This window comes from Pteropus vampyrus, unplaced genomic scaffold (genome assembly GCF_000151845.1).
Source record: "Pteropus vampyrus isolate Shadow unplaced genomic scaffold, Pvam_2.0 Scaffold226, whole genome shotgun sequence".
Lineage (NCBI taxonomy): Eukaryota > Metazoa > Chordata > Mammalia > Chiroptera > Pteropodidae > Pteropus > Pteropus vampyrus.
Window position 1 is genome coordinate 10,296 of NW_011889007.1, and position 12,667 is coordinate 22,962.

Genomic DNA, 12,667 nt, shown 5'->3' on the forward strand with positions numbered 1-12,667 from the left:
ATGGGGCCTTATTTGGAAAGTGTAGCTGCAAACATAATTAGTCGCAGTGGAGTGGAGTGGCCCAAGTCCCACAGGACTGGTGTCCTTACACGAAGAGATCATGCGGACACAGGCACCACATAGGCAGTGTGTCTGGTGACCACAGGGGGAAGGTGGCTGCCCCCGAACCGAGGAGAGAGACCTGGGGCAGATCCTGCACCCGCAGGAGGAACCAGCCCTGCGACACCTTGACTTCGGACTCTCTGCCTCCAGAACTGTGAGCCGATGAACTCGTTATTTAAGTTGCTCGGTGCTGGCTGAAAACCAAAGGCTCTGGTATGGGCTGTCACTGCTGAGGCAGGTGGCCTTGGGCAAGACACAGCGTCTGGACCACGGCTTCTTGGAGCCTAAACGAAGCCGGCTCAGCATCGCTCCAGAAGGGGTGGGGTGGGGAGAAGGCAGGCAGGGCCTCAGCAAATCCCATGCCCCGGCGGGCCCCCACCCACATCCCCCGGCGGCCTGCTCCGCTGGCACAGCCCACACCACCGCAGGACCCTGTTCATCAGAGACAGGGCCAGGGCCCATTTACAACAAAGCCACTTCGGGCAGATCCATGTCATATCTGCTAGAATATTCCGGTCAAGAGTAAAGAAGAGGTCTGGTTAGGGCCTAACTGTGCCCAAAACAAATACCAACCTCTGGATTACAAATAAGTGTATTTTATCTTACGCTTTTTTCCCAAAACGTTACACGAGGTGGTATTTTGGCAAAAATATGCAAGGGCTTTCTCGGCTTGCCTGAGCTCTAACCTCTGACGTGTGGGGTGTTTCCTTTTGATGTCCCCGTCCCCATGCTCTTCTCAGCCATAGCCTCTCTTGCCCTGCTAGCTATGGGAGTCTCAGCAACGAGTCCCTGAGTGGTGAGGACCTCCTGTTAGTTCACGGAGGGAGGAGCAGAGTGACGGGGCGCAGCCAGCCCGGCCGGGCAGTGCTTTTTCGCATTCAGTCGGCCAAGGGGAGCGCCTGCCCTGGGAAGGGGCGAGCAGCCTGCCGCCACCCAGCTGTCTACCTGCTTCTCTCACCCATAAGCCCCTCCGGGGTGTGCAGCCCCCTTACCTTGCCCTGACTGTCAGTCTGAAATTCAGCCAGCTTCAAAGCAATCTTGGGGTTCTTGCTGCCTACAGAAATGAAAGTGAGGTGAGCCCGGCAGATGTCACCCGTGTGGGACAAGAGCAGGTGCTGGGGTGGAAAATGCAGAGTGACGCCCACAGAAGCCAGCATGGGGTGGGGGAGTGTCCAAAGGTCCCCATGAGCACGTCACCCTCTCTGGTCCAGGTGCAAAGTCTCTGGGCAGGACTTTCCAACCTTGGGCCTAGACCTTGTTCCAGACAGTGACGTGACAACTTCCTTATAGTTTAAGAGCACAGCGCAGACCCTGTGCTGATGGGAAGCTCGTGCCTGCCTTTGGAGAGCTTGAAATCTGGCTGTGAAGATGGGGCACAGCCGTAAGAAAACCACCAACGATACAGAAAAGTGCCACATGTAACACATGTGACACAGCCGGGGCCCTGACACTGGGAGGCAGGTGGCTGACAGATTGGGACAACCGAGACATGCTTCCAGAAGTTCAGGCTCCAGTAACTTCTACAACAAATCTCAACTCCGGCCCTCGTGCCTCCACCACCCCCGGCGGGGAACGCCTCTGACGCTGCCTTCGCGCCCGTCAAACGGGGAGCAGGGAAGACTGACTTCCCATCTGCACGGGGACTGGAAACACCCACAGGAAGGCTGTCTAGCACAGCACGTAGGAGGTGCTCACGGCAGGTTAGCGCAAATTCTTTCATGTTTCCACGGAGGCCATGAACAAGAGGCTGGATCTGGCCTGCATGTGTATTTTGTTTGGCTCACTAAGTAATTTTAAATAATTCGAGAAACATTTAATTTGATTTCTAGTTTCTCTGGAGACACAGGACAAACTTGAGTCTGTGTTCTCACATGACGGTGAGTGTCTGTCACATCCTAGGATGGGGTCCACACCCCCTCGCTGCCTCCTCTGGCTCCTACTGTCTCCTGGGCCCCAAGGCACAAAGCCGGTCACCCCTAACTGTGCCATTGTCCCTGAGCCCGGCCCGCATCTCTGGGTCTTCGTGAGGGCCCATCCTGGTTGGTGCCTCGTCATGCTCTGGGAGGACATAGACCACTGCCAAGCCACCTGTCCTGGGCACTCACCTGTCCGGGGGTATCGGTACGAGTCTGTCTTCCTTTCTTCTAGTGCAGGTGAGGGAACGTGAATGACCTCCACCTCAGACTCATCGACTTCCTCGTAGAGGATTCGCAGCGTCTTGCGGCCTTCTGAACCTGGGAGGGGGCAAGACCACTGTTGAGCGGACCGGGAGTCCCCCCACGTCCTGGACACACAGAGTGCCCTGCTCAGCCATGGTTGGGCCCAGACAAGGATATGAGCCTTGGGGCTGGAACCCTGGCCCTACCCGCTACCGGCCCTTCACCGAGTCACGTCTCTTCTTGGGGCCTCGGCTTCCTTAGCTGTATGATGGACGTAAGAACTGAGCAATGCCCAGCACAAAATGGCACAGGAGGTGGCCATGTGGGGTGTTTATGACCTGAATCATGTTATGTCCCAAAATCCTAAGCTGACTATCCCCAGAACCTCTGAATATGACTATATTTGGAGGAGTGGGGTCTTTAAAGAGGTAATTAAGGTAAAATGAGGTCACTGGGGCGAGTCCCCATCCGCCGTATGACCAGTGTCCTTATAAGAAGAGATCGGGACACGGACACACACGGAGGGACAACCATGTGAGGACACAGGGAGAAAACAGCATCTACCCATCCAGGAGGCCTCAGGAGAAACCGGCCCTGCCGACGCCTTGATCTTGGACTTCCAGCCTCCAGGACTGAGGGACAACAAACGTCTGTTGTTTAAGCCACCCAGCCCGCGGGACTTGGACGGCAGCCCAGGCTGGTTCACGCATGGCTCACGGAAGATTATGATAAAGATCGTTATGAGAAGTGAGTGAGTCACTGGGTGGTGACGCCTCAGAAAGGAGCACGGTGACTGCCAATTCTGCCGTCGCCGGGAGGGAGCCCACAGCCGTTGCTTCCTCAATAAGCTCTTTCCTTCTTCAGCTGCTAAGAAGGAGCCCCATCTGCTGCTTCTTGTACTGTCACCTATGACTCATTGTGGACGGACCAAAGATGTCTCCGGGAACATCCAGCCTGCGGGGGCCACTCCATACCTGCTTTACGGGTGGAGGACCAGAGACCCAAGGGGCTGGGTGGCTGGCCTGAGGCCATTTGGTTTGAGAGCGACAGTGCTTCAGCTCAAACTCAGTTATGACGATCACAGATGTCCCTAGACATTGTAGAATGTCCCCTGGAGACAGAATCACCCTTGGTTGAGAACCACTGGTCTGCTCCCAGGCCACCTACCAGACACGTGTACGAAGACGTTCCCCAAAGTAAAACCAAAACCCACAGCTGGGCACAACCGAAGTGTCCGACAGCGTGGAACCAGGGCACAGTCACACCCCAGGTCGTCTGCAGTCTGTAAAGAGGTCTCCGTGTGCTGACTGCAATAGGCCAAATGCCTACATCCCCCTGAATTTCAAATGTCAAATCCCACCCTTTCGAGGTGATGAGGTCGTGAGGGTGGGGCCTTCGTGAGTGGGATCAGTGTCCTTAAAACAGAGGCCCAAGAGAGCTCCCTGCCCCTTCCGCCGTGAGGACACAGCGAGAAGGCACTGGCTGTGGCCCAGGAAGGGCCCTCGCCAGACGCGGAGTCTGCAGCCTCCAGAACCGTGAGACGTGGACGTGTGAGGCTCATAAGCCCCCAGGCTGCGCTGTTGGGTCACCGCAGCCCGAGTGGACTGGGGCAGCGGCATCGCTAGGAAGAGCGCTGAGGCTTTTTTAAGCGACAAGAGCAGAAAAGCACGTAGACTGTGCGTCTGTTAATAAAAGAAATGCACGCAGGGGCTCTGCTTAAAAACGGAAAGCGGCCTACCGTCCCAGGAGGCTGTGGGACACCACCAGTAGCCAGTGAAGCGGTCGAATTCTTCCTGGATGACGAAGGTGGCCACGCCTGCAGATTTGGGGTCCTCGAGAACATTGGATAAGCCTGGAGGAGCAGAGAGCCGGACAAGAGACGGGTCTAGTTTAGAGCGGGATTCTCCCCCTCAGCACAGCCGACGTCGGGGCTGGAACACTCTCTGGGGGCCATCGCGGGCACCGTCGGGGGCTGAGCAGTGTCCCTGGCCCCACTCACTCGATCCCAGGAGCACCTTGTCCAGCTGTGACAACTAAAAGTGTCCCTGGACATGGCCGGAGTCTGAGCTGCTCCTGGCTGAGCCTCTCAGGTTTAGAGTGAAGGTATGGGGCTGTGGGGCAGGGTGGGGACACAGAGGTCCGTGACCTGAGGCCATGTCAGGTGCAGAGTCCCGCAGACATCTGCAGAAGGGGGAGGGCACTTCTGGCGAGCAAGGATGTGAGGGAAAATGGGGAGCAGGTGAGACCTGGAGTTGGACAGGAGCGCAGAGGTTGGAGAGGCCGAGTAAGCAAAGGTACAGAGTAAAGTGCCCAGCAGAGAAGGCCGCAGAGGGCCACACGGGAGGGTGGCCCATGAGGTCAGAGTCCAGAAAGGTGCCTGGTGGTTGCAGTGAGTGGAGTAGGGGCAGGGTACTCTCCAGACGCCGGACTAGTGGCTATGATGGCTGTCCCCAAAAAATGCTGGCCCAGCCCAACAGACCACGCTGCCAGGGGCAGGTTCCGGTCTACCCCAGCCAGAACCGGTGCCCTCCGCCTGGCCTTACCCCTGTGGCAGAAGGTCAGCCGTCGCTCCTCTCCCGTCTCGATGTTGGCCACCCACAGATCACTGCTGTTGATGAAGGAGAAGAAGGCGGGGTCGGCAGGGCAGATCTTGGGGTCCATCCGGGGCCCGGAACACTGGGTCTTGATCTCCAGGGGCTTCATAGGGGACACCTGGGGACAGAGAGGGTGGGCTCAGCGGGACAGGACCCCGGCCGCCTGCCTGCCCCACCCTCGACCAAGGACCAGGGCTCACCATGAAGCCATTCCTGCCCCCGTCTCGACAGTGGAAGAGGCTGTTGCTGGCCTGGAAGAGGAAGAGGCCGCTCTCGCTGTGGAAGTCGTAAGAGGTGATGCCAAAGACTCCTAGGCGCTTCCGCTCCCGCAGGAGCTCCTCCTCCCGAGAGTAGACCCCGTGGTGGGGCGTGGCCTGGGGACACACAGGGAACAGGTGCCACGGTCAACTGTCGGAGGCCCTGGTGCCCTGGGCACAGACCCTTGGCGTGGGCACTCCTGGGAGGGACCTGACTAACCGGCCTGGATCTGTGCCAGAGAGAACGCTGTGCCAAGCAGGGCAGGCAACAGAGCCCCTAACCAGGTGGCCAGAGGGGGCGGCGCCCAGGGGTGTGACGGGGAACAGGGCTGGCTGATGAGCTCCTCCCCTCTCAGCCCACCTCTGGGTTTCTCTATGCCCCTTTCCCCACAAAAGCTCTCCAAGGCAGTCGAGGTTGTCCTCTGCCCCATGACATGGAAGGACACTGCTGGAACGTTCTTCCCTGGTCCCCAACGCCAACCCCACAGACAACCCCCCGCCCTCCTCATCACCCTCTCCTGCCAAGAGCATTTGATCTGAACCCAGCCACCAGCAAATGTTCGTACTTCTGCACAGGTCAGGGGCAGGGCAAATTCAAGACCACCTGACCACCCAAACACCTGACCTGGGGGGGGTCCAGGCAGATCAACTATTGTGGACACCACACAGTCATCCCTAGAATTCTGACGATGCTATCGGGAATGCAGAGGGACGTTAATGACAAGAAATGCAGTTTGAAAAGCAGAACCCAAAGCAAAATCGTGCCCATGCTGCAGCAGAAGCTACCTGAGTACAAGCTCACGGCTTGGAGACTAACAGGGACACACGAAAGACAGAGCTGAGTGTCGGTATGGAGAAATTCATCGTGTGTCACCCCCCCCCCCCACACACACACACGTAGCCTGGTTTTGTCACGTTACTTTCACAGTTGGAGACGACTAAACGGATACCAGACAAAAAGGCACTCCTGTCCCTCGCGTGCTGTCCCCTGCCCGGGAGAGAGGCGACTCCGGGGGCCGTTGTTAGCCAAGTCTCCATTAAAGGGCCCGGCCCAAGGTAGTTCAAGTCCATGGTGAGGTATTTAAGAGAAAGGGATCATTTGGTAGGTGTTCTTGTCGGAAGCCTAGACTGGGGCTGGAGCAGACTGGGGACCGGGGAGGGTGGCGGCGTGCAGGTGTCCGGAGCTGGACGCTGCTCCCTGCAAGGTCTGTGTGATCTACAAGGTGGGCCGGGGCCCTGGGAACTGAGGGCCCATGGAAACGGCGTGCGGCCTGATGACGCGACCCGCGCCCACCTTCCTCGCCCACAGGCAGGACCCGACAGGTGCAGCTCACCTGGAAATGGTCCAGCATCTGCTTCCAAGACAGGAGCAGCAGGGCCTCCTTCCGGACCTTCTTGGGGATCTCGGAGTAGAGGAGGGAGTTCTCTCGGCTGCCGTAAGGCATCCCTGGGGGGAAGAGGGAAAAACCAGAATGGGAGACCTGGCCCAGGACGGGAGGGAAAAACCAGAATGGGAGACCTGGCCCAGGACGGGAGGGGTCTCGGCGGGGGCCAGCCTCAGGCTCCCTGTGGCTGGGCCAGCCGCTCCCCTCTCTTCCACATAACCTTGCCCGTGCCTCATGGCTGCGCGCCTCCACACAGGAGCCATGGCCCCAGTGCAGGCGGTATTGACAGGGTCTCCGCCACCGAGATGTCTGTGCGGCATAACTCGGCCTAAATTACTGGAGAAAAGCACACGAGACCCCCACCCCCATAAAAAAGGTGGCCAGGGATACCCAGCTCTCCAGAGGCTAGGCTGCAGTCCTGAACGTCCTTCTTATGAGGGCTTTTGCAAAGGCTGCGGATTAATCTGCGATTAGGGCAAACACAGAGGAATGAGGGTGGGTGTCTAACCCAACGTCTCTCCCCATCGGCACTGCCAACGCCGGGGACAGGTCATTTCTGTGGGGGGCCGTCCTAGGCACTGCGGGGTGTGGAGCAGCATCTCTGGCCTCGCCCACTGGGTGCCAGCAGCACAGCCACTTGTGATGACCACAGACGTCCCCAGACGTCACTCAGTGGCACCTGGAGGGCAAAACTGCCCCATCTGAGAACTATGGCTGTAACCTTTCTATAAAATGATAGCCGCTGCCCGTGAAGATTCAGTGTGGATTAAATGAGGTAAGAAATACAAAGCCCTTAGCGCAATGCCCAGGACGTGTCACTCAGAGACATCAGCATGATCCACAGGTAAGGTGCAGCTTGTCACGCTGTTACATCGCTGAAGTTGAGGCGTGTCTTACTGTCGAAGTTGCTGCCTTATTCTTAGTGGCAAATGAAATAATGGCAGATCTTCCAAGCGGTAGTTTCTTTGGACGGATGACAGCACAATTGCTGATGAAGTTAACAGCAGAGCAGAACAAATCTCGGGTAGCCCTTGGCTCCCCCCGCTCTGTGCGACAAGGTGGGGGACCAGGGTGGCAGCCCCAGCAGCAGACAGGAACGCATCGTGAGCTAACAGTCGATCACGGAACACCGAGCCCCCTCCGACCCCCTTTCGGCGTGAGCTGCTCCAGGAGGGAGACTGGGTTCGGCGCTGGCCTCCTCAGGGCGCCCGCGTGTGCGTCTCACTCTTAACACGAGATGACAGGTGGCCTCGCGCTCAGTGCCTCTGGAGCAGAGCCTAACAAATCGCATCTGTGCGCTTAGTTATCTGTACAGGTAGCTTCACGGTATGGCAGGTGACAGGGATTTCCCACTTAGGATAAAGTTGGCTCATGAAGGATAGTTAGTAAAAGAAGACATTTAAAGAAAATGATTAGGGTCTACGGCCATGCCGCCCTGAACAAGCCCGATCTCATCTGATCTCGGAAGCTAAGCAGAGTAGGCCCTGGTTAGGACTTGAAGGGAAGACCACCTTGGAAAACCAAGTGCTGTAGGTGTAAAAAAAATAAAAAAATAAGGGATTGTAAGCTGACAAGGTCCTTGCAATCTGTGAGGTCAACCAAGGGCTGCCTCGCCTAAAAAGATAAAAAATAAATAAACATAAAAAATAAAGAAAGAAAATGATTAGATTACCGAGGATTCCTTGGGTGGACACAAGAAAAATGCAACGCTAACTCATATGTATGGGTGGGAAAGTCTCGATTTGATTTCTAAGGGTCCTGTAAGCTGCTCCGGTGTGACTCATCCCCAGCTAGAGGCCACCATGCTGCCCGGCCAGGCCGCCCGCGGAGTGCTCCGGACCGCCTGGCCTCAGGGCTCTCTGGGAGGGCCAGAGCTTCCCAAACAGGACGTCAGTGGCGTGGCCTTGCCAAGGACACCGGGCTGCCTCCCTCCCTAGCTGATCAGTGAGCAACCACACTAAATGGCCTAAGCCAGCACACTCCCTGGATGAACTGCCCTCAGCACCTGCAACGGTGACAATCAGTGTGCAGGGCGGGGGTCTGAGATGACCCATGACAGCCACCGATTCCTGCCACCACTGCCACTGCTCCGCCTTCTCTCCCCAGCCACACCCCATCTTCAGGACAGCGCCTCCACCGCCAGCCCTCACCGGTGTGGCAGGTGGCCCAGGCCCTCACAAGCGCCGTCTCCACCCCTGTGCGCCATGGCCGGGCGAGCAGCCTGGTGGAGGCGTGTGACCATGGCTCTGGACGCAGGATGCAGGACGCAAGGACACAGGACACAAGGACACAGCGGTCTCGCAGTCCCCGTCTGAGGGGCCCCGCGCCGCCCCGTCCCACAGCGGTCTCGCAGTCCCCGTCTGAGGGGCCCCGCGCCGCCCCGTCCCACACGGATGCCCTGTGTGCTGCGGAGAAGCCACGACCTGGGCGGAGCAGGAGAGATGGGGGCGGGCTCCCTGACGCTGCAGTGTGAGCCCTGGGACCTGAGCCACTGACAGACACGTCCCTTCTCTGCGCCATCTTGACAACACCGGGCTTCACCAGGTACATCCAAACCTGCCCCGAAGGCCTGGTGCCCTCCATGTGCCCCAAACAGTAAAGCCCAGCGCCTGCCGAGGAGGCAGGGGTCCCAGGAGAGCAGAGGAGCAGGTGGCGCTCAGAGCAGCGGGCTGCATGTCCTCTGAGGCCCTTTCCGTTCTCCCCAGGCTGCTGGCCGCCAGCATTCTCCAGGCGCTGGGCTAGTGCAAAGCCATACTATAAAAACTCAGGGGTTCTAGGAAGGCCTGCCTCAGGAATTGGACACGAAGTGAGATCGAGAGTACCCCAAGACTGATGACTGATGCAGACTGGACCAGCTCAAGGGAGAGCAATGTCACCCCAAAAGAGGCAGCACAGCTCTGAACTGTTCTGGGCACACTTTGGAGTCTTTGCCAGGTCCACAGCCCCTGTACGGAGCTGCCCCGATCCACTGGGGTGGCCCTCGGAGCCTCCTGAGGACTTGGGGCACCCACCCACCCCAGCCGCAGACCCGCGCGCAGGCTGCCACCAACTGGACAAGTGGACGCCTGACCAACGCTGACCCGATCCGACGCCTTCTCCCAGAAACTTGGGGAAAGCTCGTCTGTTCCTGCTGGTGGCTAGGGCCCAAGGCATAGCCCCAGGAGCGGGAGGCAGGCGGGCAGAGAGGGTGGGCCCAGGGGACGTACACGGGCCAGGAGCCTGGGCTCCACACGGCTTGGGGTGCCACGTCATGAGGTCCAGGGTGAGGAGAGCGTCCTCCTATGAGGGCCACTCGGTGGCTCAAAGGAGCTCGGAGGAGTTCTGTCCCTTTCAGTAGCTCCGTGGGTGGCTGAACAGGGCTCCCAAAGATGTCACCGTCCTAATCTCCAGAGCTCTAATGCCCAGAACTCAAAAATGCGTTACCTCCTACAGCAAAAGGGACTTCAAAGATGGGATTAAGGTAAGGATCTTGAGCTGGGGAGATCAGCCTGGGTTATCCAGGTGGGCCCTATGTGTAATCACGTCGCGTAAGAGAGAGGCAGAGAGATTTCCGACACAGAGGAGGCGGCACTGTGACGCAGATCACAGGGATGCAGCTATAAGCCAGGGAATGCGGCGGCCGCCAGAAGCTACGAGGCCAGGCCCGGGTTCTCCCTGACAGCCTCCAGAGGGATGCGGGGCAGCCGTCGCCACCTTGACTTGGGCCCAGATTAACCCACTTCAGGCTCCTGCTCTCCGGAACTGTGAGAGAACACACTTGGCTGTTTTAAGCCATAGAGACGGAAGTGCTTTGTTACAGTAGCGGCCCCAGGAAAGCCATACGAGTACCTCGACCAGGACAGGAGCCTGAATTTGTGCGAGTGGCCAAAGAAAGTGGGAGAAAGGGGTCAGGGGGCCACAGAACTGCAGGAAACAAGAGAAGAAACAGCCCGCCAGAGTCCGCGAGTCTTGGCCACTTCAGCCCCGACAGCCCAGCTCGCCCTCGTATGAACGAAATGTGAAGCACATCGGCTTCATCTCTTGAGACTTTCCAGAAAGGGCCAGGCAGTAAACGTTTCCAGCTTCACGGGACAGCATGACCTCTGTTGCAACCACGCTGGAAAGCTGCCACGGATGGAATGTAAACGACCAGGCGTGTTGGGCGCCAGTAAAACTAGTGTCCAAAAACAGCCGGCCGTGGTTTAATGGCTCCGTTAGAGACCATGCCCCTTTCTAACTGTGCTGCCAACCAGCATCTGGTCTCCGCATGGGTCTCTATGAGGAGGGCCTGCACTGACTACGGGAAGGGGAGAGCCATCTGGTGTCCATCTTGGCCACGGTCATGGTCGTTAGCATGGAGTCAGCCTCAAGAGGCAGATGGCCTTCAATCGTTTGTTCTATCATTCGCTCATATTGACTGAGGGCCTGACCAGCCGCAGGCACAGGCCCAGGGGCTGACGACACAGAGACTGAGCCAGCCTAGGTTGTTAAGGATGCTGAGGCCGAAAACCTGCCTTGGACCAACACTCATGTGTCACGCTGCTTTCAAACATGCTCGGAACTGTTCCTGTCTGCCCCGTGAGGCCTTTAGGCAAAGCAGGGCAATGGCTCAGCAGATACTGACTGTCCCCACAGGAACAGGAGGGCAGGGCAGGAGGCCTACTGCTTGCCTGAGGGCTCCCATGCAGCCCAGCAGGGAACTGGAGCAAACAGCCTCAGAGATGTAGAAAGTGCTGCCCCCTGGCACTGTGCCACACACGGGAGGAGGAGGTGACTAGCAATTAACAGGCTCATCCAGTATCTGGGGCAGGGAAGGCGGGCAGACCGCCCTCTGCTGTGGGCCCTCAGGGCAGCTCTCCAGGAGCCTCAGGATCCTTCTCAATGCACTGCTCCAGCCACAGCCTACTGGAGTCACTGGTAACACTCACCGCTGAAGGAGTGTGCAGCTCACCAGCCCAGCCCGCCCAGTCCAGGGGACTAGGAAGTGACTCAGGGATGGCTGATACTGGAAACAATCTTGGTGACTCAGGCCCAGTACCAGGCCGGAACCAGAGCACCCTGGAGTGCTGATGGGGCAGGGCTGCCCCCTTCTCCCCTCACCCGCACATCCGACCCACCCAGAGGGCCCTTGAGCCAGCCTTCACCGCAAACATGCCGCCATGGGTGGCATGACAGTTTGCTCAGGCCAGGCCCGTCTGTTTGGCCTTTCTACCTTCTGGAAACAAGGGGATTCAGTAAGGCCGCCCCAAGAACGCTGCCTGGGGGCGCCCCGGGGCCTGAGGAAGGGCTTACCCAGGTAGTAGAGGCGGTGGGAGTGGGGGCCGGACTCGTCCGTCTTCTGCACGAACTGGAAGTCGTGCGGGGCCTTGCTGACCACCATGCCCGAGCTCCTGCGGCTGCCGTGGATGATGGCCCGGAGGCCCTCCCACGAGTGCTTCTGCACCTGGAAGCGCGTGGCCGGCTCCTCCATCTCGACCGCGTCGCCCCGGTCGCCCCGGTCGGACACTGGCGCCCCGGTGGCCATCCTCTCCGCCCCCTCGGAATTCAGCGAGAAGCTGTGAGGAGGAAGGTATGGGCAAGATGACTGGGAAGAGGAGCGGTACCCCGCGCTCCACACACGCTGCCTCATCGCACTCCGACTCCCCCGGCCAGGCCCACACCGGCTGCCTCCCCGCCCCCCGAGTATTTCTCAAACCGCTCCACGTCTCTCCAACAGCAAAACCAAACGCTGAGATCTGAGCCACCCTCGCCTCTTGGCTGAGTGACTGCCACCATCTACGGGTCAACTCTGCGACACCCAGCGCAAATCTGATCCCATCGCTCAGGATCCTTCCTTGGTTTTCCACAGCCCCTAGGGTAAAATCCAGTCCTCGCCTCGGCCTTCTACGCTCTGTCCTCTGACTTCTGCCAGACTCTCAAGCCTCATCCCCTGTCATCGCTATGGCTCAGGCAAACCGGCCTTCTCTCGGCTCCTCGAACAGGCAAGACTCCTTCCCACCCCAGGGCCTTTGCTCATGCTGTCCCGTCTGCCCGGAATATTTTTTCGCTTTCTTTCTTTGACTAACTTCAAATCAGATCTCTGCTTACATATCTGTCAAGCCCTCGGAAACCGTCTACAACCATCCATACCGAGGTGGGTCTCTCGGGCGATCCTTCACCTGCCACCTGGTTGCCCCGCCCTCACAGCATTC

General features: G+C 58.5%; 1 protein-coding gene and 1 pseudogene across 1 annotated transcript in view; one reads left to right on the top strand and one right to left on the bottom strand.

The window, feature by feature from the left end:
• The window catches only part of LOC105301092 (dipeptidyl peptidase 9-like), a 29,970-nt gene that overhangs the window by 10,278 nt on the left and 7,025 nt on the right, over positions 1 to 12,667 (bottom strand). Inside the window, exons 4-10 of the mRNA XM_023538591.1 lie at positions 11,769 to 12,031; positions 6,447 to 6,559; positions 5,056 to 5,229; positions 4,805 to 4,973; positions 4,000 to 4,113; positions 2,208 to 2,336; positions 1,095 to 1,156 (exon numbers count right to left, since the gene is read on the bottom strand). Coding sequence (XP_023394359.1) covers positions 1,095 to 1,156; positions 2,208 to 2,336; positions 4,000 to 4,113; positions 4,805 to 4,973; positions 5,056 to 5,229; positions 6,447 to 6,559; positions 11,769 to 12,031 — 1,024 coding nt within the window. The remainder of the gene's footprint in view (positions 1 to 1,094; positions 1,157 to 2,207; positions 2,337 to 3,999; positions 4,114 to 4,804; positions 4,974 to 5,055; positions 5,230 to 6,446; positions 6,560 to 11,768; positions 12,032 to 12,667) is intronic.
• On the top strand, positions 7,915 to 8,033 carry LOC111747541 (annotated as a pseudogene).